General features: G+C 44.6%; 1 protein-coding gene and 2 long non-coding RNA genes across 6 annotated transcripts in view; 1 reads left to right on the forward strand and 2 right to left on the reverse strand.

Annotated features, from left to right (window-relative positions):
- Window positions 1–5,373, reverse strand: part of LOC135275895 (uncharacterized) — a 28,675-nt gene extending 23,302 nt beyond the window's left edge. The window contains exons 1-2 of the long non-coding RNA XR_010343481.1: window positions 4,894–5,373; window positions 4,518–4,672 (exon numbers count right to left, since the gene is read on the reverse strand). This is a non-coding gene — a long non-coding RNA (uncharacterized LOC135275895). The remainder of the gene's footprint in view (window positions 1–4,517; window positions 4,673–4,893) is intronic.
- The window catches only part of SCHIP1 (schwannomin interacting protein 1), a 574,152-nt gene that overhangs the window by 433,476 nt on the left and 114,905 nt on the right, over window positions 1–25,771 (forward strand). Inside the window, exons 1-2 of one of the 4 annotated variants that reach the window (XM_064378865.1) lie at window positions 4,961–5,114; window positions 6,241–6,939. In XM_064378865.1, the coding sequence (XP_064234935.1) occupies window positions 5,061–5,114; window positions 6,241–6,939 (753 nt within the window). In that variant the 5' untranslated portion in view covers window positions 4,961–5,060. Of the gene's footprint in view, window positions 1–4,960; window positions 5,115–5,887; window positions 5,935–5,969; window positions 6,022–6,240; window positions 6,940–25,771 lie in introns of those variants that run through there. The other 3 variants (XM_064378866.1, XM_064378867.1, XM_064378864.1) reach the window with 3 other exon arrangements.
- LOC105713591 (uncharacterized) lies at window positions 7,183–10,408 on the reverse strand. The gene is made up of 3 exons (XR_001106589.2): window positions 10,370–10,408; window positions 10,106–10,296; window positions 7,183–7,543 (listed from the first exon to the last, which is right to left on the reverse strand). It is a non-coding gene; the product is annotated as an uncharacterized LOC105713591 (long non-coding RNA).

A 25,771-nucleotide genomic window follows, 5' to 3' on the forward strand; every position in this document is an offset into this window, starting at 1 on the left:
TGGGATTACAGGCATGAGCCACTGCACCCAGCCCAGACTTGCATTTTTAAGAATTGCTAGGAACTTAAGGAAAGTAGAATATGGTGGTAAAAAACTTCTGGGAAAAGAAAAAAACACTAGAATTTAGTTGAATTTTTGACATTGCCATCCAATCTGAGGAATGACTTTATTAGCAAAAGAACACCAGCCTCCCTCTTCCAATTTGTCAAGAGAGCACATTTCCTACCAGTGGAATTCTTGCAGAGATTCCGTGTACTGTTATGCAGATTGTGCACTGCACAACTCCAGAGGACACCATTCACATTGTCATCTATGTGAATGGTGCCAAATGGTCCCTCCTGGAAGAGACCTGTTGTATGGTTCATAATCCTGGCACTATACAGGACACAATCTGTACAGCCACATGCTGAGGTCCTGACTGGCACCCTCTGTGTGACTTTTCTCTGATAAAGACACCATTCCTCTGCTGCCATTAGGGTTGCTTCATTTACCAATGTCTACAGATAGTTCAGGATAATCTTCATTTCAAACATACATTCACCTACTTTCTGTAAGCACTGTAGTATTTGTCAAGACGTGTCCTGGTTTCAAGTTTGGAAAATAGGTCACTGGAGATATCTTTTAAGTGCCATTTTGCCTATATTTTACCATTTCATTTTTTTTTTAATTCAGGAAAATGTTGAAAACAAATATAATCTCATGGTTTGCCAGAAAATAAAAACATTTAATATGTTAATTTTTTTTTTTTTTTTTTTTTTGAGACGGAGTTTTGCTCTTATTACCCAGGCTGGAGTGCAATGGCGTGATCTTGGCTCACCGCAACCTCTGCCTCCTGGGTTCAGGCAATTCTCCTGACTCAGCCTCCTGAGTAGCTGGGATTACAGGCACGCACCACCATGCCTATCTAATTTTTTGTATTTTTAGTAGAGATGGGGTTTCACCATGTTGACCAGGATGGTCTCGATCTCTTGACCTCGTGATCCACCCGCCTCGGCCTCCCAAAGTGCTGGGATTACAGGCATGAGCCACCGCGCCCAGCCCTAATATGTTAATTTTTAAAGGAACTATTTTCATTAAAATATAGCTCTGTAAGTGAAAGTAAGAAGAAAATGATTTTAAGTGTACATAGAATCCATTTCCAAAATATCTACAAGTATAGACTAGTAAGTTAAGATTAACCCATTGGCTCTACAGAAATAAAAAAGAACTACCATGCACCCAAGAAGGCCAACCTGCCTAATAGAGATAGACCTTGGTTTTTAATTAGTGGAAGAACCAGCTTTATATCCCCCAACAAGGAAGGTGATGAAAAGATTCAGAGACATTTTTATACTATATTTCTCATAGTTTCTAGAATGAAATCCATAGTCTTCAAGCTGGGAGAAGCTTTTTAGTTCCCTCGTTATTTATTCATTTAATTAATTGCTACTATTTGCCAAACACTGTGATCATGTGTCTGGGCTCCTTCATGAGGAAACTGTGGTCGTAAAGTTGGTTAGCGATAAGGTCAGAAACAAACCCCAGATGTTCTGTATCCAGGACACTTTACCCCACAGGGCTGTTAAATATCTCCATGTAGTTATACTCAGATGATGAAATAGGAGAACATCTGTGTACTGCATGTGACCTGCATGTAATTCATGTAATAAAGATGAAATACAACCCTTTGCCAGCCATTTCTTTATTACTCTAAATGGCACAACTTAAGGCTCGGCATCAGGGCTAATAATGTAAAAATTAGTTAGGGAATTCTGCAAATAAATATTTTCCCATTCATACTCTTCGATTCTAATATTTTAATCATATCCTTTCCCAAATGTTGCCTTTACGGATTAAAGTCCTATAAATAGCACTGACCCCTGAGGAATACTATCTTCTTACCCTTATCTTTGAGTATTAATCTAGACAATTTCCTATGGATGACAAAATAAATACCCCAATCTCCTGGTGGCTTTCTTTTTAAAGGATTTGTTTTTTGCGGGGGAACATATAGCACATAGTTCCTAACAATGTGAAATTGCATTTTTGAAAGTATCTGTACTCTTCCTTTACACAATTAAATCTCCCTACTTGCTAAATATTGCTGGACTTGGTGGTTGAGGAGGTTGAGCACATGTGAGCAAAGGGGAACAGCTGTTCTTGCCAGATGCCGTCTTCACTGCACGGACATAAATACTGCACAAGGAGCCTCTGCAGGGCAGACTGAGATCTAGCTTGAAGTTGCTGCAAGGAAACCCTTTCTGACATTTTTGCTTGGTAAATTCATCCATGAAATAATATGCAAGGGGCAATGCAAACTACTCAGGTTCAAATCCTGGCTCTGCCATCTACCTTACCAGCTTTTTGACACTGGGCAAGTTACTTAACCTTACTGTCTTCAGCCTCCTCATCTGTAAGTGGGGATAATAGTAGTTTCTTCATAGGCTCTTTGAGGATTACACGATTTAGATATTATCCTTAATAATTCCAGCAACAAATACCTATTAAGCTCCTATTCCATTCCATGTACCGTGAATGAAGGAAATCGTCCCTCTCTTCACGGAATTTAGAGTATTTTTTTCACAATAGAAGCCCTGACCCATCTAAGGGTTAGGAAGTCAATGCAGTAAAGTGTGACCAGATTTTGTTTTAAATGAATTAGAATACAATTTTATAAAATAAGTGTTTTATGAAACTTTCTTTCCCTTGCATATATTTTTATATGAATGTGTGGCCTATGTCTTGATATAAAATGTATTTCTCACCATAAGTCTAGCAGAGAAGATGAGCAATTAAACAGCAACCTCAACACAGTGCATAAGATGGATGCAGTGAGTGTCATGGGCACACGCAATGTCACCTGACCCAGTAAGGGCAGGTACAGAGAATCAGGCAAGCCTTCCCTGAGGAAGTAACATTTAAGCTGAGACTCGAAGGATGAGTAAAAATTTACCAAAAGAAGTGGGGTGGAGGAGGAGAAGTAGTTCCTTTAAGAGCAGTGAGTAGACCTGGGTGGGTAGAGGAGTAGTTAATGAAGCAAGAGATTTGTTCAGATTTGCATTTTAGTAAGGCCACTCTGGCTGCCTGAAGAGAATGGGCAGGGATCAGTTGAGAAACTATTTAGTAATTTCAGGACACAGTGGCCTAGACTGGAGTGGGGACAGTGGGTATTTAAGAGGGACCTTGTCTTTAGGTAGAATTGACAGGACTTGTTGATTGATGGGGAAAGGTGCTGGAGCCAGAGCATGAAGGTGCTTATCCCACACCTCCGATGTCTAATTTACAAAGGTTTCAGGAGACACTAAGTCTCCAAGCCCCTAACTTGAAAAAAATGTTCCTGTAAACAGGAAGACAGAATCTTTCAATCACTTTGCAAATCATCTCCCCATCCTGCTGGACATATCTGCAGGCTGTTGCTGGGCCTAGGAGTTGGCAGGGCTTCCTGTTCCAAAGTGGGAGGGCTCCTGGCAGGAGATGGAAGGCTGGAAACAGAAAGGAAACTGGGCTAGCCAGGCACCTTCCATGAGGAGAAAAGAAAAAGGGAAACCTGGTATTTTCCTATCTGATCCAGAAATATCTGTTCGGAAAACAATTTAAAAGCACAGGTAATTCAAAGATGTTTATATTTGGCTTTGAAATGCCATGCATTTTTGGCAGTAGACTGACTTTCCCGAACATTTTTCTTAGGTCTTATTTTGCATTCCCTGAACATGGACCATCTGGGCAACAGGGGGATGAGCCCAGAGCTCAGAGGGAGTCTGGGTGGGTGGCTTAGGAGGCCCTAATGTTCAAAACTTGGAATGAAACCACAAGTCTCCCTTATCACCCCAGGTAATCAGTACTTAAATGTCTACCTGTGTCCTGCCGCAGAGCAGGGAGCTTTTTGTGATCTAAGCCATGCCAGGTCATATGGTGAACTGAAAAACAGCTATCTAATTCCCAGCATACCAATGTTTTCTACTCACATCTTCCAAATCAGAGGCCCACCTCCACCCCGCTAGAGTGGCAGGCAGGGCTCCACAGCAATCTCGAAATCAAACCATCTTTGGGGCACAAGACAGGCTATTTACAGATGTTACCGTAAAAGACAATTTAAATCACCATCAGTACCGTTTTACAAAAGAGCTGGCCAGACCAGAAGGCCCCTTTTCCTGTTATTCCTAAGATTTCTGCTTCCAGAGGAGTTGAAAGGTTAGATTATCTTCCCTAGCTCAGGTATACCTAGGACATGAGAGTCGTGCCTCACAGAAATCACTTCAAAAAGGGTCTCAGCACCACATCCCACTGGGGCTTAGAAGAATCTTCAGGGTGGCAGCCACTCCCTACTTAGGAATCCCCGTGCATTCCCCTTTTCTTCCATCTGGACTGTGCCACGACAGGGAAGTCATTTGGTCCAGGCTAGAATTCACTGGGAATAATTAGCAACAGGCCCAAATCTGGAAATTCAGAGAAACTGGTTCTCTCCACTTTGTTATAAAATTAATATTTTTCATAATCACCACAGAGAAAAGGGCATTTCCTAGTTTCCCAGTTCTTACAGGTCAGAATGGTTGGTTCACAGGAAATCCTTAGTAGGCGCTCTGTGATGCATCCATGTCTTTCCAAGTGTTGGTATTTTTCATTTCGCAGAACCTTCTTCCAAAGGCCCGTGTGTTTTCGAAAACGCCAGCATAGGTTTCTTTGACTCAGGTAGCTGAAATATTTAGGGAAGCAAAGGCAGCGATGTGCCAGGGGCACCCTCACCTGATGTCTACCTCTTCCCCTCCCTTAAGGTCCCCTTGATTGGAGGTGTAGGAAAGAGTCTCTGGTGGCTCGCCCAACCCTTTAAAACAGACGCCCCCCCCACCTCCTCCCCCCGGCCCACTGCCAGACAGCAGCCCTCTCTCGCCCTTACCCTCCTTTCCCCGTACACACCTCGCCGAGGTCATCCTCAGTGTGCAGCCCAGAGGGGAAAGGAAACGCGAGCTAAAGCAACAGGTTCCACCCACAGTCTGAACTTGGAAGGGGATGCGGCAGTGGCGGGGCAGCTGGAGCTGTGCGGTGGAGGGAGAGGAAGCGGCGAGGAGGAAGGTGGAAGGGAAATGATGGTGCATGACCACCGAGCACACGTCACTCGGGCTCCCACATGGGCTTGTGTATGTGCGTGTGTGAGGGGAGGGAGGCTCTTCACAGGGTCACTCGGGCACTTCCGCGTGGAATAGGAGGCGTCAGGCTTGTGCTTTTGGGGTCCCAGGTGGCTTCGGCGGGGTAACGAGTCACGCAGAGAGGGCTTGAGGCACGCCAAGAAAATACGGGTGTCGGCGTGAAAATATAGCACTCTCCCCAGCTCGCCGCCCTGGCTGACTGGCTGAGTCTGCGTCCCTAACGCCCAGTGCCCCCTTCTTTGGGGCCTATCCTGGGCCCCTCCAACCTCATCCCAGCCTGCCTCCCGCTCCAGCCAGCTGCCGCGAAAACCGGGACTGCGGACTACGCCGCGCCCGGCAGCCTCTGGGCATGCTCGGTGGCGGGACCGGCTCCGCCGCCAGGAGGGCGCGTCCTCCCTCCCCCAGGGCGGTGGCGGCGCCTGCAGCTACTGCCGTCGCCGCGCCCCGGCCAGGCACACCTTTTGGGGAGGCGGGTGACCGCCCTTCCCGGCGCGGGCTGAGAACGCCCCAGACCCCTAGCTTTCCGGCGGGTGGGAGGAGGGGCCGGCCGTGGAGGCGCGGAGGCGGGAGACCTCCGACTGCCCGGCGTTCCTTAGAAAGTAAAGCTCAGCTCGCGCGCAGACCCGGGCTCCCAGCCGCGGGCGGGGAAGGGGCGGGGCCGGGCGGGGGTGGCGCCGAGCGAGGTGCGAAATTAGTAGCCGCCCACCCCCTTCTCAGTTCCCGCCCCCGGGGAATTATAATTTCCTGGGAAAGTGTCTGGTTCTCGGAGAATCCTTGGGGCGGGGTAAAGGGGCGCGCCCGGCGCAAAATGGTTAATACAAAGTCTGCGCGCGCCGCGGGGCCCCTTGTATGAAAAGTGTGCGCGCCGGTGGCTGGGCACCCCTTTGCTAATTTGAGGGTTAGTTACCGGCAGGAAGTCTGGTTGTGCGAGAGGAAAGGCAGGCAGGAGGGAAGCCTCAGGCTGGTGCAGGCTCCCGCCCCCCAGGCCTCCTTGGGGGACGCACCTCGGACCCAGCGGGCGCAGGCTGCGGGGCACTGGGCCGGGGCGTTCGCGGCGGGCGGCGGGAGGCTGGAGCAGGCTCGGCCCAGCGGCTTACTCTCTACCTCCTCCCCCCAGGATTACCGAGAGGATGGGATGGATCTAGGCAGTGACGCCGGCAGCAGCAGCAGCAGCAGCCGCGCCAGTTCACAGTCCAACTCCACCAAAGTGACCCCTTGCTCCGAGTGCAAATCTTCATCGTCGCCTGGGGGCAGCCTGGACTTGGTGTCTGCCCTGGAGGACTATGAAGAGCGCTTCCCGGTCTACCAGAAGAAGGTGATTGATGAGTGGGCGCCGGAGGAGGACGGAGAGGAGGAGGAGGAGGAGGACGAGCGCGACCAGCGAGGGTACCGGGATGACCGCTGTCCGACCCGGGAACCGAGGGACTTAAGCGCCAGGACCCGCAGCGGCGGCGGCGGCGGGGGCAGGAGCGCCACCACCGCCATGCCGCCCCCGGTGCCCAACGGCAACCTCCACCAGCACGACCCCCAGGACCTCAGGCACAATGGCAACGTGGTGGTGGCTGGCCGGCCGAGCAGTTCCCGAGGCCCCCGCCGGGCGATCCAAAAGCCCCAGCCGGCTGGGGGCCGGCGGGATGGCCGCGGCCCGGCGACTGAGGGGCTCTGCCTTCAGCCCCCGGACGGCGGGACGTGCGTCCCCGAAGAGCCCCCCGTGCCACCTATGGATTGGGAGGCGCTGGAGAAGCATCTGGCCGGGCTGCAGTTCCGGGAGCAGGAGGTACGGAACCAGAGCCAGGCGAGGACCAACTCCACCTCCGTAAGTTGGCCGGGGTGCGTGCCCACGCGCGCACACACGCGTACACACCCCGCGCACAGCCCGCACGCCCCCTCACTGCGCTTCCTCCCGCCCGCGGCCCCATTCATCCTTTTCCGAGGGTAGTGTCTGGGCCGGCGGGCTTGCTGTCTGCTCCCCTGGGGATGAGGTTGCTCAGTCTTTGAGCTGTCTGGGTTTGCAGGATGGGCGGAGAGGAAGGAGGAGCAGCTAGAGGGCAGCGGAAAGTCGGGTTAGTGGAACCGGCGACTCATTTTAATGGAATTACTTATGGAGACCAGGTTGTGAGTCACTTGCCTGAAAATAAATCCGGGGAGATTCTGGCACCGAAAGTCAGTGCCTGCGGGGGATATTTCAAGTCGTAATAGTTGTGGCTTTGTCAATCGTGGTGTCTCTCCTGTCGTTGCCACTAATGTCTCATCCATATATAGGCTGTCCCTCTGCACACGCACACATTCGCCTGCCCACACCACCGGTCTGGCAGCGGGGTTGGTTCTGTCTTGCGTTAAGTAGATGCTCCTGTATTTGGATGGGTTGATTTTCCTTCTCTAAGACTTTCTTCCTTTATGAAACACAAGTTATTGTTGACCTGGGGGAATGGGGTAAATGGACCTGTCAGGATAAGGGAGCGGTTCTTGGTCGCCTGACTCACTCCCTCTGCTGTGAATCCCTCCTTGTTTTGATAAGGGAGCCACTTACAGTTTCTTACCGGAGGCTACTTCCTCAATTCAGGAAAGCCAGACAGGGAGGGGTGCTGGAGTGGAAAAGGGGGAGGAAGAGGAGGGCCGCATCTATAAGAAGCAGCTCTGGCAGGTTCACACGTGTCTCAACATCATTTTTGCCCCTGAGAGAAGAGCAGATAAATGACTTAAAACCATCATGAATCTAGCTCCCCTTTTTAGCACTGTTTTGAGATAAAGTAACAGTTGTAATTTGAAATCATTAATGATGACCCTAATTAGGGCTGAAGAGCACAGTTGAAAGGAGCTTTCTGTGTGTGGCAGCTGTGTGGCAGGTGGGAAAATGCTTGACTTGCAGGTGTAATTTTTGCGACACTAGGACCCCGGAGCTCCTGAAAATTGGGTGCATACACTTCTGACTTCAGGGGTGAGGATGGTAACTGTGTTTCACAGAGAAATTGCCATGGTTTCTATCAGAGAGACCCTTGGCTGACAGAGCCCACTGGTTAGTTTCCCTTGGGAAACCACTTACTAGATTAAACATACTCGTTTTAATCCCAGCTGTTTAGGAGTTTACCATGGCCACTAACAGACATGGAATCTTTCCTTTGCAGCCAATACTATCTCTTGTACCTTGCAATAGAAAACAGCCTTTTCCCACTTTGCGCTTGAGAAAAATACCTCATTAATACCTGGACTTGAACAATGACTGGGAAATAAGCAAGCGGTTAGTTTACTATTGCATGACATTTATACATTCCAGGAAAATTTAATAATTGAGTATACATGCAAAGTTAGGGTTTGATGGTGACGACGAGCTCCATTATTCAAAAGTTATGAAACAAAATTTTCTTGAGCACCCATGTATGTGCTGTGTGTCAGGGATGGTTCTGAGTGCTGTAGTTACACATCAGTCCACATGGGGTAAGGGAAGGGAAGGATACAGACTGCCTTCCCTCCAGGAACTTAAACTTTGATGGCTTACGTAGCACCACCTCACACTCCCACCCCCAACACACACATACCTCTTCTCGTTATTGTGAAGACTATGAATCTTTCCTTCTTGGGCAGTCTTTGAAACCATGGTGTATCCTCACCTAGTGAACAGTTTGCATATTTGCATATTTGAGTTTCTTTCTTTCACTCCCAGCTTTCCTGAAAATGCCCCTTCTGGTCATTTCCTCTACAAGTTACACAGAGAGAGATTTAGATTTCAGTGTCAAAACAAGGATGTGTACAGACAAAAGGAAGAGGGAGATGGCCTTTTAGGTTAATGCTGGACTTTTTCGTGTCTTGGTTTGTGTTTGAACAAAATTACTAGTCACTAGTCAATGGTGGTTTAGAATAGTGTTTTTCAAACTGTAAGTTACCCATGAAGTCACCTTAGCATTTTTAAAAAATTAAATAAAATAGAATATATGATAGTGTACTATAGGGAGTCATAGTAAAGTTGGTGATTTTTAAAAGTTTTGTTTAGTTTTATATGTACGCTGGGTCGCAACATAAAGTTTATTTCTCACTATGGGTCGCTGTTATAAAAGATTGAAAAGCAGTGATTTAAATCCTGTTTAGTGTTGCCTGGAATAAGTATGGGAATTTATGATCATGAAGACAGAAACCTGAGAAGAACAAAGGAGTCATGTGGAAAAGAAGGCCTGTCTTGAAGGAATTGTTCAAATCCAATGATATTTTACTCCTCTTTAAAATGTCTTGTAGGAACACATTTAAGTGACATTAATACACACCACTAGGAGGAGGGTATACGATGAAAGGCGAATAGGTTCTCTTCATCAAGTAAGCCTATTCCCACATCAGGGCTTTTACCCATCTGTTACCTCTGCTTGGAAGCAAGTGTCTGGTTCCTTATCAACTCAGCTCAACTCTCACTGGCTCAGAGAAGCTGCCCACCCACCTTCCTGAAGTAAAGTAACAGCACTCCACTCCAACTCAAGCACTCCTGGTGTGTTGTTTTCTGGTGCTTGTCACTCTCTGACATCATGTGATTTAGTTCTCTATTATTGTTATCTCTGAAATGTAGGCAGGAGTGCAGGGTTTTTGCCTGTTTTTTAATTCTATAACCTATTGTGTGGGACATGCCTGGGATGGAGTAGTTTCTCAAATATCAAATGAATGAATGAATGAATGAATGAATGGTTTATAACAGCAACACAACCCAGACCTAATCCAACTCCCTAATTTTACAGTTGGAGAAAATCGAGACCCAGAGAGGTTAAGTGATTTGCCTTAGGCCCAGTGAGAAACTTATGAATGGGGTATTGTTCTTTCTTCTGACAGCAGACTAGTTCCCCCCCACCCCCCTCATTTTAATGCTTAAAATAATTTGAAATAAAAGTAAAGGAAGGCGCTCCCACCTCCCTGAAACTTAAAGGGTTTCCTATTGACAAGTCCCTTATTGCACTCTCTTAGAATTAAGGACATAAGTGAACTGGGAATCATCAAAATCCTCTTACTTATGAGTCTCCTTTCACAGACAGTGTTTTATATTGTTTTGTTTTAACGACATACTGTTCTACAGAGCAGAATAGTGACAGAATCCAGGTCTCCTAACTCCATATCCAGTGCTCTTTCCTTCCACTCAGTTGCTGTGATGCACACAGAAGGATGACTGAAGTCTCAACAATGGGTTGGCAATCTGCTGTCCCTAATTCAGGGAAGATTGAGAGGCAAATTTAAAAACACGCAATGTTTAGGTGGGATTTAAAGCTAGCACTGACCTTCACTTTGTGATGGGTTTAAACAGCTAATCTCCCTCTTGGTATCTGTGAAGGGTGATGAGCTTGGATGCTGTCAGGAACTGTCTTTGGTGTCAGAGCATGGAGGGGCCTGAGGAATCTTGATGGAAACACTCTGGTGACTGGATCCTTGCTCCATCTCAGAGCTGGGAGCTCAAGATAGACCTCCAGCACCTGACCCAGCCCTCCACTGTGATGTCAGCACGTGGGGCAGCCATATCCCCAGGAGTTGGCATTGTACCTGGCACAAATAAATGCCTGACGCATGCAGAGAGGGTGAGGGACTCTACCCAAAACCAGAACTACTCCCAGAAGTGCTCTTCCATGGCCAGCCCCTGCTCATCTGGTGTCAGCGTGCTGCTCACAGTCCTGCCCTGGGTTTGCGTTCCCTCTTGTGGGTGAACACTTTATAAACTCAAGGGCCATACACGGAGTAAAGAAAGGTTCTGGGGTTGGTGCTTTTGATGTCAGATTAGGAGTCCTGCTTGCAGAAGTTATGTTTCTCCTAAATTCCTTTTTTTTAAATTTTGAGGCGGAGGCTTGCTCTATCACCCAGGCTGGAGTGCAGTGACATGATACTGGCTCACTGCAACCTCTGCCTCCCAGGTTCAAGTGATTCTCTTGCCTCAGCCTCCCCAGTAGCTGGGACTTCAGGTGCCTGCCACCATGCCTGGATAATATTTTGTATTTTTAGTAGAGACGGAGTTTCCCTGTATTGGCCAGGATGGTCTCGATCTCCTGACCTCGAGATCTGCCTACCTTGGCCTCCTGAAGTGCTGGGATTACAGGTGTGAGCCACTGCACCTGGCCTTAAATTCTTATGTTCCTGCCTATTCTGACTCTGCTGCACAGGACTGGACAGTTTTCCCTCTTTAGAGAGCAAGCCACAGATAGTCGGCTTTCTCTCTTCTGCTTCTCCAGGGCCTTAGTGCATCACTGTAGCCCTCTTCCTCCTATTCAGAAGGCTCTGGTGGACCTGTTGCCAAGGAGGGCAGTGGGTTACTGCCTCAGTGTACTCTTCCTCCTAAATGGAATATAATTACACATCTTTTTCTCTGTGTTTTTCCCTGAGAGTTCCTCTCCTTCAGAGGGTGTGTTCTTCCATGTCTAGCCTGTTCTCTGTCCCTGGAGATGCAGCCCACTTTGACTCTTTCCTTTAAAATAGCTTTATTGGCTAGGCGCAGTGGCTCACGCCTGTAATCCCAGCATTTTCAGAGGCCAAGACTGGCAGATCATGACGTCAAGAGGTGGAGACCATCCTGGCCAATATAGTGAAACCCTGTCTCTACTAAAAATACAAAAATTAGCTGAGCGTGGTGGTGGGCACCTGTAGTCCCAGCAACTCGGGAGGCTGAGGCAGGAGAATCATTTGAACCCAGAAGGCAGAAGTTGCAGTGAGCTGAGATCATGCCACTGCACTCCAGCCTGGCAACAGAGCGAGACTGTGTCTCAAAAAAAAGAAAAAAAAATAGCTTTATTGGCCGGGATCAGTGGCTCATGCCTGTAATCCCAGCACTTTGGGATTACAAAGGCCAAGACGGGCAGATCACCTGAGGCCAGGAGTTTGAGACCAGCCTGGCCAACATGGTGAAACCCCATCTCTACTAAAAATACAAAAATTAGCCAGACGTAGTGGTGGGCGCCTGTAATCCCAGCTAGTTGGGAGGCTGAGGCAGGAGAATTGCTTGAACCCAGGAGGCAGAGATTTCAGTGAGCCGAAATTGCGCCATTGCACTCCAGCCTGGGTAACAAGAGCAAAATGTTGTCTCAAAAATTAAAATAAAATAAAAAATAAAAATAGCTTTATTGAGGTATAATTGACATACATCAACTGTACATAGTTAAAATGTACAGTTTGATGAGTTTTGACGTACGTATGGCGTATGTATGTGTTTTGAGACACCTGTGAAACCATCATGAAAATCAAGATAATGAATATATTTAGCATCCTCAAAAGTATCTTTGCACTGCTTTGTAATACCACCATCTTGTCCCTAGGCAACCAGCTGATCTGATTTCTATGTTATAGATTAGTTCATGTCTTCTAAAACTAACATAAGTGGAATCACACATATGTATGGATTTTTGTCTGGCTTCCTTCACTCAACAAGTGATTATTTTGAGATTCATCCATGTTATGTATATTAGTTTGTTCCAACTCTTGCTGAGTAGTGTTCCATTTTGTGGATATACCATTTTAATCTGTTGATAGACACGTGTGTTGTTTCTAGGTTTTGGCTATTACAAATAAAATTGCTGTGGACATTCATGTACAAGTCATTGTGTGGATATACACTTTATTTATTTATTTATTTATTTTTGAGATGGAATCTTGCTCTGTTGCCCAGGCTGGAGTGCAGTGGTGCGATCTTGGCTCACTGCAACCTCCGCTTCCCGGGTTCAGGTGATTCTCCTGCCTCAGCCTCCCTAGTAGCTAGGATTATAGGCACCAGCCATCATGCCCGGCTAATTTTTGTGTTTTTGTAAAGACAGGGTTTTACCATGTTAGTCAGGCTGGTCTCAAACTCCTGACCTCAGGTGATCCACCTGCCTCAGCCTCCCAAAGTGCTGGGATTACAGGTATGAACCACTGTGCCCAGCCTGAATATATACTTCCATTTCTCTTGGGTGCATAACTAGAAGTGAGAATGGCTTGATCACATTGTAGGTATATGTTTACTTGTATAAGAAGGTGCCTCCTGTATTCCAAAGAAGTACTATTTTATTTTGCCATCCCATGATGCTTAAAGCACTGAAGGAGGTTTTCCTTCTTTCCTATTGCGCTATTCCGTCTTCACCCTGCTTTCTCGGATACCGCCCTTCAGGTGGCTGGGTGGCTGTGCCCTCTCTTTTTTTTTTTTTTTTTTTTGAGACGGAGTTTTGCTCGTTACCCAGGCTGGAGTGCAATGGCGCGATCTCGGCTCACCGCAACCTCTGCCTCCTGGTTTCAGGCAATTCTTCTGCCTCAGCCTCCTGAGTAGCTGGGATTACAGGCACGCGCCACCATGCCCAGCTAATTTTTTGTATTAGTAGAGACGGGGTTTCACCATGTTGACCAGGATGGTCTCGATCTCTTGACCTCGTGATCCACCCGCCTCGGCCTCCCAAAGTGCTGGGATTACAGGCTTGAGCCACCGCGCCCGGCCTGTGCCCTCTCTCTTAAGAGAAAACAAGAGAGCAATGAGATCACATGTCACATCCAACTAGTCTTTACTCCTGTTGTTTAAAAGAAGGAAATGAACCATTTTTAAATTAGAGAAGAGTTCTAGTTGTAGACTCAACACACTTTAAGTGCGGCTTTATTATTTTTTAGTGTCTATGACAGGTGGATTTTCCTCATTTAATGAGAAGATAAGAACAATTTTAATTGACACGTTAATTGAAAGCAAATTCTTCTGATGAAGTTATTTCCAAAGTACTTGAAAATAATTTGTCTTTTTTATTAGTTTTTACTATTAGCTAGTAGCACACTTTTTAAATTACCTACATTTCTTCCTAGAATGGCACTAATTATAGGTTATTTTCAATGTATTATTCTGTAAGAATTACAGCTCAGTTACTCCTTCCCCATCAATGATACTACTAAAGTCGCTTGAACGGCTGAGTAGTTTATTTCTTAGTTACTTGGGCTATGTTTAAATCATATGAGTTTCTGTTTTGGTAGACTTGAATTAAGATGCCTTTAGTATTCCTACAAAATATAGTAAAGTTTGTAAGTTTAATAAGTTGTGTGATTCTGCAGCCTGGGGCACAGCATTGAAAACATTCTGTGTGGAATGCAGCTGTCTCTTATTTCTGTTAGTTAGAGAGCATGACATGACAGTGTTAATTTTTTTATTTTTATAACTGGAAATTACCAGGGTGAAATGTATTCTGTGCTTCAACCTTTTACCTTGAAATATCTAGTACTATAATGAAAGGTTCTTACCTACTTTCCTATTTATGATGATTTTTGCTTAAGAGCTGCAAAAGCTGCTCTGTCTACTGGCATGTACTCTAGACTTCAAAGAAATATGGTTAGGTTTTGTTTGTTTTTAAATTAGGTTGCAGGTAAACCACATGTAAACAATTCTTAAAATTTTGAAAATATACCATTAGTTCTGGGGTTATCTATGTGTGTGTACAATTAAGTTATTATTGGATGTATCATCGTATTGTCCAAGTCTTTGAAAATGTAGTTTGATTAAAAGAAATCTTTGCCTACCAATTAGTTTGCACATAGTGGACCTTTTAGACATCCGCAGGAAAATGTTCAGGATGTACATCTAAAAAACAGAGGCAGATATTCTCATCACACACTGGCAGAGCTTCTTGAACATCTCACCACTGGCATCGCCTTGCCTCCCTCCATCCCTTCCTGTTCTGCCTGCACTTTCAGTTCCAGACTCCTTGCTGGCATTCCTGACAGAAATCTCACACCTGACAGAAATCTCACACCTGACAGAAATCAGGCCCGACTTGTCAATTTCTGATTTTGGTTCCCTGCTGTTTTGGTGACATCATAACTACTTTTTTTTTTTTTCCAGACAGTCCTGCTCTGTGGCCCAGGCTACAGTACAGTGGCACAGTCTTGATTCACTGCAACCCCCACCTCCCAGGTTCAAGCAATTCTCGTGCCTCAGCCTGTGGAGTAGCTGGGACTACAGGCACCCACCATCACACCCAGCTAATTTTTTAGAGATGGGGTTTCGCCATGTTGGCCAGACTGGTCTTGAACTCCTGACCTCAAATAATCCACCCTCCTTGGCCTCCCAAGTGCTGGGATTACAGGCGTGAGCTACCATGCCCGGCTCATAATTACTTTTATCTTGAATTCTCTGTTGTCTTCTTATGGATATGTCTCTTAACAGTCCAACTATCTTAAGTTTCCCTTCCCCTTTAAACACATATTGCACATTCCCTGAAGTGTAGACATTTTATGTATGGTTGTTATCTGGTTGGTGAATGTATTTTGTGCAAGCCTTTCTGTTTAGTTCTTTAATTTACTCAAAGCTGCTACACTATAAACCTTCTCATTAGTGCTAAGGTACTAATTCCAGGTCCTTTCTTAAAAGCTTATCCAAATGCTGTGATATTACATTTACATTTTAAAATAGAAATTTGTTTTTATTTCTAGACCTTTGCCCCTGAGGAGATGAATGGTCTTGCTTTCCTACTTTTGAAATTCGGTCCTTAGTGTTTTAATGAAAACAGCGTTTGCAGGTGCTCTTCCTTAGCTGCTTGATACTCCCTGTGCTCTAAGCACACTTTCTACTGTCAGTTACAGGGAGACCATTTTGCACTAAACTTTTGTAGAAATTCAAGTGTCAATTGTGAAATTGAGCATTTTCAGTAGAAAGGTAATAGGGTTTTAGAGACAGAAAGGGATTCTGGTAGATCATCTCATCAAAGTCTCACTGTTTCAAAGGAGGAGACTGAGGTCTATGAAGATTAAATATCGTCATCCAACTTCCTCAGCCCAAGCCTGACCCAGCCTCAAGTCACCTGCTTCTAATTCCCACTTTTAGTGACCTCTGCCCCGCTTCAGTGCTTCAGTAGATGCCACCTTTAAAAATTTTTTTTTTCAAGAATGGGTGTTTCCCAAATTTAATTTGGAGTACAGATCCAGTTTCATAATTTAAGAGCTTCCAAATCTAGAAGTAGATTCTAATTTTTATCATTTGATAGAAAAGATTTCATTTTGTTGTTAAACCTGTGTTGTCAGAATAATTATAAAATTGTTTTCTTCCTTTTAGACTTCAGCTCATCATTGTGTGTATTTATAGCAACAGAACAGTGCTCTCCCTGGATGATAGAAAGCTAAGGGAGGCCAGTCGCGGTGGCTCACGCCTGTAATCCCAGCACTTTGGGAGGCCAAGGCGGGAGGATCACAAGGTCAAGAGATCGAGACCATCCTGGTCAACATGGTGAAACCCCGTCTCTACTAAAAATTCAAAAAATTAGCTGGGCATGGTGGTGCGTGCCTATAATCCCAGCTACTTAGGAGGCTGAGGCAGGAGAATTGCCTGAACCCAGGAGGCGGAGGTTGCAGTGAGCCGAGATTGCGCCATTGCACTCCAGCCTGGGTAACAAGATCGCGCCATTGCACTCCAGCCTGGGTAACAAGAGTGAAACTCCGTCTCAAAAAAAAAAAAAGAAAGCTAAGGGAGAGAAGATCTCTGTGTGGCTCACCCCACAAGTGAAGATAGATTTTGTTCTAGCTAAAGAGTACCCCCCCAAAAGGAGAAATAACAAAACCAAGAAAGGGCTAATAGGAAAGGTATCTGAGGGGTTCAGAAGCAGCTCATGAAATAGTCTAGATTAGGATGCCTGGCGTAGTTAGAATATGTGTGAGAACTTCTTATTCCACTTGTATGCCACTTATTTGTACTTAGAATTTAAAAGGCTTTCTGATTTTTAGTGTTTTTGAGTGTTCCCTGGTGAGAGAAAGAAATAGAAAAATGAATATAAGGAAAGAGAAATACATTTGGGTTTTTTTGTTTTTTGTTTGTTTGTTTGTTTTTGTTTTTTGCCTGTTTTGTTTTTGAGACAGAGTTTTGCTCTTGTTGTCTAGGCTGGAGTGCAATGACACCATCTTGGCTCACTGCAACTTCTGCCTCCTAGGTTCAAGCAATTCTCCTGCCTCAACCTTCTGAGTAGCTGGGGCTACAGGCGTGCACCACCACGCCTGGTTAATTTTGTATTTTTAGTAAAGACGGGGTTTCTCCATGTTGGTTAGGCTGGTCTCGAACTCCCAGCCTCAGGTGATCCACCCTCCTCTGCCTCCCAAACTGCTGGAATTACAGGCATGAACCACCAAGCCCGGCCTCATTTGGGTTTTTATTTGTGTGTTTCCCCAGTTAAATCTGTAGGGCTGAAGTGTCCTTAATTATTTGTTTCCTGTCCAGGATAGTTGTAATAATCATTCTCCTTAACTCACCAAGTCTCTCTTCAGATCTGCAGGTGCTCCCCTAGTTTCTCAGATGCTCTTGCTTTTTGTTGTTGATGTTTGTGTATTTGTTTTGGCTTCGTTTTGGCTACTACTTCCCTTTTGTGAATAATTATCTTCCTGTCTTCTGAAAATGGAAGATAAAAAAATAATAAAATAAAATAAAACAAAAAGTAACTGTTGCCTTTCTTATACATATTTGTTAATTATGTCGAGCATGCTGTGTCACTGCTCCTCATCACTGGTCTTTATCTGTTCTCATTTATACATATACTTAATTTTTTTCTCTCCACTAATCTGTTTTTCAATATTTGCATCATTTTATGTTATTTAAATTTTTCCCCCTACTCTTGTGGTGTATTTGCCGTAAAGCGTAGTTAGTTCAAAGATGATATTTAGGCTCGGAAACGCCCAGGTAGTAGGAATGATCTCAGAGTTTTGTTCAGCCCCAGGTTGATAGTTTTTTAAAAGGTACTTGTAAACTCATTTTTTTGTTACCTCTAACCAACATGAGGTTATATTAAAGCCAAACTTACTGAAAACTAAAGAATTGGGCCAGGCGTGGTGGCTCACTCCTGTAATCTCAGCAGTTTGGGAGGCCAAGGCTGGTGGATCACCTGAGATTGGGAGTTAGAGACCAGCTTGACCAACATGGAGCAACCCCACCTCTACTAAAAATACAAAATTACCCTGGCATGGTGGTGCATGCCTGTAATCCCAGCTACTTTGGAGACTGAGGCAGGAGAATCAGTTGAGCCTGGGAAACTGAGGTTGCGGTGAGCTGAGATCACGCCATTGCACTCCAGCCTAGGCTACAAGAGCAAAACTCTGTCTCAAAAAAGAAAGAAAGAAAGAAAGAAAGCTAGAGTTACCAATCTTTTTAGTCTGATCTTGTGTATCAGGTTTTCTAATAATTCCCACTTATATCCATACATTTCACTGATGCTTCTGTATTTCCACCCAAACATTTTATATTTATGTGTAATCAAATAACCTCTGGCTTATCCATCAGCAGCAATATCACGTTATTCATTTTCTTTCTTTTTTTTTTCTTCCATTTCTCAAAGTCTCTTCTTAGTGTTTATGGTTCATGAAAGTGACTGTGAATCTTTCTTCCTTGGGATATTAGCATAGTAGACCCAAACAAAAAGCTTCAATTTTTATGGATTAGAAGAAGCAGTGCATTAGTCTGCAGCTGATTTCTGCAAATTCATCAGTTCGAGAGGGTTTTACTGCCCATGTCTGAGATGATTGATCCCTTCAAAACTCTGCCTTACAGAAATAAATGTCTTAGTATGTCTTAGTTATTCACAGAGTTGTTTTTTGTTTGTTTTGTTTGTTTTTGTTTTTGAGATAGAGTCTCACTCTATTGCCCAGGCTGGAGTGCAGTGGCGCGATCTCGGCTCGCTGCAACCTCTGCCTCCCGGGTTCAAGTGATTCTCCTGCCTCAGCCTCCCAAGTAGCTGGGATTACAGGTGCGCACCACCATGCCCGGCTAATTTTTGTATTTTTTGTAGAGACAGGGTTTCACCATGTTGGCCAGGCTGGTCCTGAACTTCTGACCTCGTGATCTGCTAGCCTCAGCCTCCCAAAGTGCTGGGATTACAGGCATGAGCCACTGTGCTAGCCCTGTTTGTTTTTGTTTTACGAGAAACTTCTACCAAGAAAGTGTGCAAGGTTGGGCTTTTCCAGGTACAGGGGGCAGGTGATGCTCCATTTGCCAGAGGTTGATGGGGCTGCTTTTCAGGATGCCTAGGAAAGGCCGGAAACCATCTCTACAGCCTCCCAGCCAGGCCTGCAGACAGCAGATGGTCTGTCCGTGCCTCCCTGGGCACATCCCAGCTCATTGGGTCATGCTGTTACTCCTCAGCCCCACACGCCCATTCTTCCTTCTCTGGGATCTTCCCACTGTGGTCCTCAGCCTGCCTGTTTCACCTTTCTCTCCTATGCAGGTTACCAATTCAAAGTCCCTAAGAAAGTGGTTCGTCTAGCACAGGGTGCCTCTAGTGGCCAGGACTCCTTTCCAGGCCCACTGTTGTACTGCCTGATGTTGCAGAGATGAGGAGGACAGGCACTCACTCCCTAGCCACCCAGCTGTGCCAGGGTCAGCTTGCTCACACGTGGGTTGTAGGCGTGCCTGAAACAAAACAATTGTTAAGTCTTGGCAGCTCCTAAATGAAAGTAACGTGGTTCTGCTTCCTTCTTGGTTTGCCATATATGGAGAGAACCTTGCTTTCTGAAAAAGTTTAAAGGGAATGAGGTAATTTCCTCATAATTCCTAAGATCTCCGGCAATGTTGTAAATTTAGATTTGAGGTTAGAGTACTAAAAAATAAAAACAAAAGCAAAAACCCTGCTGTGCTATGAAATGCCAGGGTATTTTTAATGTCAAGTCCAGCAGCATTATAGCTTTTACTTCTTTTCCTCACCTAAAGAAAGAGTAGTGTTGGCTTATTTCCAAAATAAAAGAAGTCTCAGCCTCTAGGAAAGTGATACAGCATCGTCTTAGAAAAGAACCTAAAGGCTAATCTACACTCATAAAAAAACATGTTTTCAAACAGTTTCAGAACCAATTCAGTCTCCTGTTTTTCTCTTCATGACACCAGTAGCTAAAAATGACTCTACTTATGAAAATTGCAGACAATTTTTTTTCTTTATGCAGTCTTACGTAAGTTTTGGTCCATTTTGACCTAGTCTGACATTTCATTTTGAACAACTATGTCTTACGTAGTCAGTCCTTTTTGTTTCCACTCTAAAATTGGTTCTGCAAGGAATAAGAGAGTATAACACTGGAATTTTATTTTTGAACACCTAAATTGTATAACCAGTAATCTGTTAGAGTTGTTATCCATCCTACACTGACCCCATCGTCTGATCCAAATAACCTTTAAAATGAGAGCTCATTCTAGACGAACTCTAGTCAGCAGTAACTTTAAAACATTTCACAGCTTTACTGTGGGATAGTGATCTAAATATTAGATTTATTTTTCTTGTGTCTCATACAGAAACTCTAAACAAAGCAGATGAACAGTTGTGTCTGTGCTAACACGAGTAAAACCCCTATAGAGTTCCAGTGTGCTGAAAGCCAAATCAAAGCTCCCTTTTTAGTGAACAATCACACTGGGAATGAGAATATTAGAGCCGAAAGGGACTCCAGAGCAAGGGTGGCAAACTCGGCTACTTCCAGAGGTCACATAGGTAACCTATGGGAGCCCAGCAGGAGAGGACCGTGGTGTACCAGAGGGTATGTCTCAGGGGTAAAAGGGCGGCTGCTGTCACTTGCTGCCTGACTTCGTGCCATACCAGAACATGGTCTCAGTGTTCTGATGTGTCAGGAGAAGCCCAAGATCCATGCCTGAGATGTCATGAGAACTATCTTGACTATTAAATATTGGCAAATATCTTTAAATACACATGTACGTTTGTGAGACTAACAAGTATCTGCTATCCAGAATACTGCCTCTAGGTTACCAGTTACCCATCCCGCTCCTAATCCAACCTCATCACTTTTCATATGAGGAAACTGAGATCCAAAGAGGCTAAATGTCTTACCTGAAATGAGAATGAGTTGGGGCAAGTGGGATCATTTGCCAAGAGGTCTGGTGAGTTTGTAGAAGAGATTTTAAGGAGGAAAACCTGTGAAAGAGGGTTGTTCTTATTTATTGACACCAGAGTAGCTTTTTTTCTCCTTTAAATGCTTAAAATAATTAGAAATAATCACATCCAAAGGAAAAAAACAAGACCCACTACACACCTACTTCACTTAATTTTTATACACATCTCATTACTTAGCATTTACTTTTCTCTTTCATCTTCAAAGCAGTTCAAAAATTGACTTGTTATTTGTAATCAGGGAAATGTATCATTTATTTTTTATTATTTATGAATAATAAAAAGGGAAGAACTCTTTAAGAACAGTATCTGAAATGTAAACACACACACATATGTGGCTTCAGCTGTTTCATCTGCTAGAAATTCACCTGAGACAATTTAATTCCAAGGGGTGATGGTGAGTCTTTATAAAATTTCTTGTTACACAGAATCTAATGAAACCTCAATATTGCTCAGTCATATTGAGGTTTTCTTTAATTGCAGCTGTCACTACATAATATCGTGGAGGACCTATTGAAAATATAAAAGTTGAGACTCTTTTCCTCTTTGGAACTACTGGCTCTAAGTACAAAGTTAACAGATTCCAAACAAACAATTTTGGGATGTTTATTCATGTTTCTTTAGAAACATAGGAAACATTTTTAATATTATCTTTGACGCAGGGTTCGACCTGTGACTCTGGTAGTGTTAATACCACGATTCAGACACAGAGCTGAAATGTCAGTGTCTAGCTGCAGCCACAGGTGTGCCTGTGTGCTCTGATGCCAGCTCAGATGCGTCCACTTGATGCGGCTGAGACTGTGCATGAGGAGGTGGTTATCAGTAGCCCTAGGAATCAGATCATCATCTCCTTATGATTATTGAGATAAAAACAAGTAGTTTTACAGCATAAATTTTATATTTTTAATGTGAATTAAAGATTGCTTTCTAACCATTCCTTATCTTGTAGAATCTGCTTTTGTGTGTTCTAAGTGTAGAAAGTCTCTGAGTTCTGAGGGGGTAAATGTTCTGAATCCATTTTGGAGCAAGAGTTATTTATTTGTTTGTTTGTTTGTTTGTTTTTTGAGACAGAGTTTCACTCTTGTTGCCCAGGCTGGAGGGGAATGGCCCGATCTCGGCTTACTGCAACCTCCGCCTCCTGGGTTCAAGCAATTCTCCTGCCTCAGCCTCCCGAATAGCTGAGATTACAGGTGCATACCACCATGCCCACCTAATTTTTGCATTTTTAGTAGAAACGGGGTTTCACCATGTTGGCCAGGCTGGTCTTGAATGCCTGACCTCAGGTGATCCACCTGCCTCAGCCTCCCAAAGTGTTGGGATTACAGGCATGAGCCATCACGCCTGGCCAAGAGTTCTACTTTTTTTTTTTTTTTTTGAGATGGTGTCTTACTCTGTTGCCCAGACTGGAGTGTAGTAGCCCGATCTCGACTCACTACAACCTCTGCCACCCAGATTCAAGCGATTCTTCTGCCTCAACCTCCCAAGTAGCTGGGATTACAGGCACCTGCCACCGCACCCAGCTTATTTTTGTATTTTTTTGTAGAGATGCAGTTTCACCACATTGGTCTGCCTGGTCTTGAACTCCTTACCTCGTGATCCACCTGCCTTGGACTCCCAAAGTGCTGGGATTACAGGTGTGAGCCACCGCACCTGGCCCATGAGTTCTATTTTTAAATTGCTTATGTGAAGCTTTTTAGCAAGGCATAGTGCACAAAATGATGTCTGCCAAGAATTTTCTTAATATATGTCATGATTTTTTCTTTATAACTTTATTCAATGAGTGAATATAGATTGAATGCCTACTATGTGTTAGGTACGGAGGACAAGGAGGATCGGAAGCTGACAGGGAACTGTCATGTCATAGAGGTTGTGGTCACACAGGGAAGACTGACAGAAATCACATCAACAAACAAATGTGGTGGATGTGTCCTAGGAGGGGGACGATGCTGCAAGAAGCGGACAGACACACACTAAACCTGCTAAGGAGTCACTTGTCATCCCTTCCCAGGACAGGGCTTCTCTGTGGCACAGGACCACTAGCCTTCACACCCTTACACTAAAAATCTAGAAAATAGCCGGAAATTATAAAAAAGCAAGCATGTTCACATTATGTGGTATTTAATAATAATAGCTATTATTTATTGACTTTATATGTAGAATAGGACTCTGGGTCCATGAGGTTACGGGCAGCCTTGCTGCGATGGGCATGACTTGGGAGCCCTTGCCACCTGGTAGCAACACATCCAGAGAGCTCTCCTCCCAGAAGTCCTGAAATCACATCCAGCAGTAGCTTCACCTTCGGCAGCATGTCCAGCAAAGAGACTCCCACCCAAGGACCAGGAAGGGAGACAAGTTTGGGTAGGCAGAAGCTGAGGGTGCTCAAGCTAGGGTAGAGTGCTGGGCCACATACTTTTCATTACATGCTCATACTGGGGCAGATGAGTACTATTCATCCCATTTTACAGACAAGGAAACTGAAGCTTATGGTGAAACCACAGAGTGAGTGTGCTTTCCACTTTTAGTTATAAACTACTACACCAAATAGTTGGAAGTTAGCCTCTGTAACCTTCATCACACGATAGCTGTTTCTCTTTGCTAATACCAAGAGCCACATCTGAATACTGTTATGTCTTGGTATGTAATACCTTCTATGTCTATGGACTTCTATATATGATTTTTTCATAAATGGAAACTTTAATTTGCCAAAAAATTATTTAAACATAAATGCATGGCTTTGTGCTCTTCTTTCTGTTTTGAAGGCCCCCACCACCACCTCTGTGCTTACTTCTAATTATCAAATCCATCCAGTCTTAAGGCTCAGTTAGAAACTTGCTGTCTATATTGCTTGAAGGGATTGTAATGATCCTTAGGTTTAGCAGAGGCTCTGAGAGGTTCAAGGATGCATTTCATGTGTACTGCTCTCTTGACACCTGATGCCAAGCTAGCTGCTCCTTATAAATTGATTTATATGTAGAATAGGACTATGGGTCTCTGAGGTTATGGGCAGCCTTGCTGTGATGGGCATGACTTGGGAGCCCTTGCCACCTGGTGGCAACACACCCGGAGAACTCTCCTCCCGGAAATCCTGAAATCACATCCAGCAATAGCTTCATTTGCGGCACCATGTCCAGCAAAGAGACTGTCACTGAAAGACCAGGAAGGGAGACGAGTTTGGGTAGGGGAAGCTGAGGGTGCTCAAGCTACAGGGAAATCCGCTACCTTCTGCAATGTTTTTGCCCATTCACTTACTTATTCACTTAATAGTCATTTATTTACTCAGTAGCTGCACTCTGCTAGACCATAGGGAGTCAACCTAGCTAGGATTTCTTCCCAAGTGGTCTATTTATTTCGTTGAGGGAGAGGGACATCAAACAAACACTGAAGTTGGTTATTTAACATCCAAGATAAGTGATTTAGTTGACTTTGGAGATTGACTTGGCTAGCTGCGGAGCCAGAGGCAGTGTTGAGGGATTGACAGCTGAGTGGAGACCCGAAGAGCTCCTGGGAGCCAGGTGAAAGGAGGAATGGCAAGAGCTGCCCGACTCGGAGCAGGAGGGAGTTTGGAAAGTTTCATGGAAACTGCACCAGGGGGACCCTCACCAAAATCATTCCCAGGCATCGAGTCTGTACTTCATTTATGGAACTTTCCACCAGTTTTAAAAGCCATCTTGCACACAATAAAATAAACTTGCAATTTTCCTGTAGTTGATTTGAAATATTTTTATGCTGCAAGGAGTTTAGTAACAGGCATAATGCTTGAAATGTCACTTCCTTATACTGGGAGAACTGGTGTGGAGTGGAGAATGGAGACTTTTAGTGAAGTAAGTGGGAAGACACTGCTTGAATCCGGTAATGAATTAGTGTTAAATTTCTCAGGCTCCAGGAGTTTCTTGAGTATGTTGGTTTAAAGTAGCTGACATATTTGTGGGTTTTTCTCGCAGGTCTACTGGAAGCTGTGAGCTGGGAATATAGTAACACAGAGGTCCCAGCGTTTTTCCTAATGAGTTATTTGTGATTTACCTGAAGCTTTAGGCACATTAACCCAATATGAAGTAAAGGCGCTATAATGCCAGGTGCCAAGAGAAAGTCAGATATTCTCATGCCAGCCACGTGAGCACTCCACCCCGGGGCTTCTTTCTAAAATCCTTCTATGCTTTGTAGGCAGGTCCAAGGAGGTTAGAGAAACCCCTGCAGTCCTCCTTCCATCCCATATGTGATGATTGGACTGGGGAGTCTTGGTTAGGAGCAAAGGGTAATTACTATGTCAGAGCACCACCAATGAATTGTAACGAACTGAGGTAAAGCTTCTCTCTTCTACCTACCATAATGAAAAGCTGTTGAATGTCAAATATGGTTTGCAGCTTTGAAGCGAAAATGTTTTCTGCCACATGTCATCCTGTTGAGAAAGTCTACACCTGTTCATCTGGTCATGGGTTAGCAGAAAGAATGAAAGAGAGAAACTGTGTGCCTTTGAGCTAAGACATTTTCAGTACTTATTACTCTGTTTCACTTTCCAGCTTTCACCTTCTCTGCAATTTTTCTTTCATCTTGACACTATAAGGATCGCATGAGCCTTCCCTATGGAACAGTGTAGGTCTTGTTTAAGTGGTAAAAACGTCTGCAGCTCAGCTGATCAGTTCATTAGAATAGCTATGTGCTACACAAGAAACATGAAATATTTTGTCAGGTAGGAATCTAAGGAATCCCAGTGATGTGGGCTTTCCCATCCGTTTCCTTTGCTCTTTTCCCTTAACTTATGCCTTGTGCTGCTTTAGTTATCCTATAGAATACATGGGAAAGTAAATGGTTTTATTTTATTTTTGAAACGGAGTCTCGCTGTGATGT

This window comes from Aotus nancymaae, unplaced genomic scaffold, assembly GCF_030222135.1.
Source record: "Aotus nancymaae isolate 86718 unplaced genomic scaffold, 86718_ANA_hifiasm-v0.15.2.pri h1tg000019l, whole genome shotgun sequence".
Lineage (NCBI taxonomy): Eukaryota > Metazoa > Chordata > Mammalia > Primates > Aotidae > Aotus > Aotus nancymaae.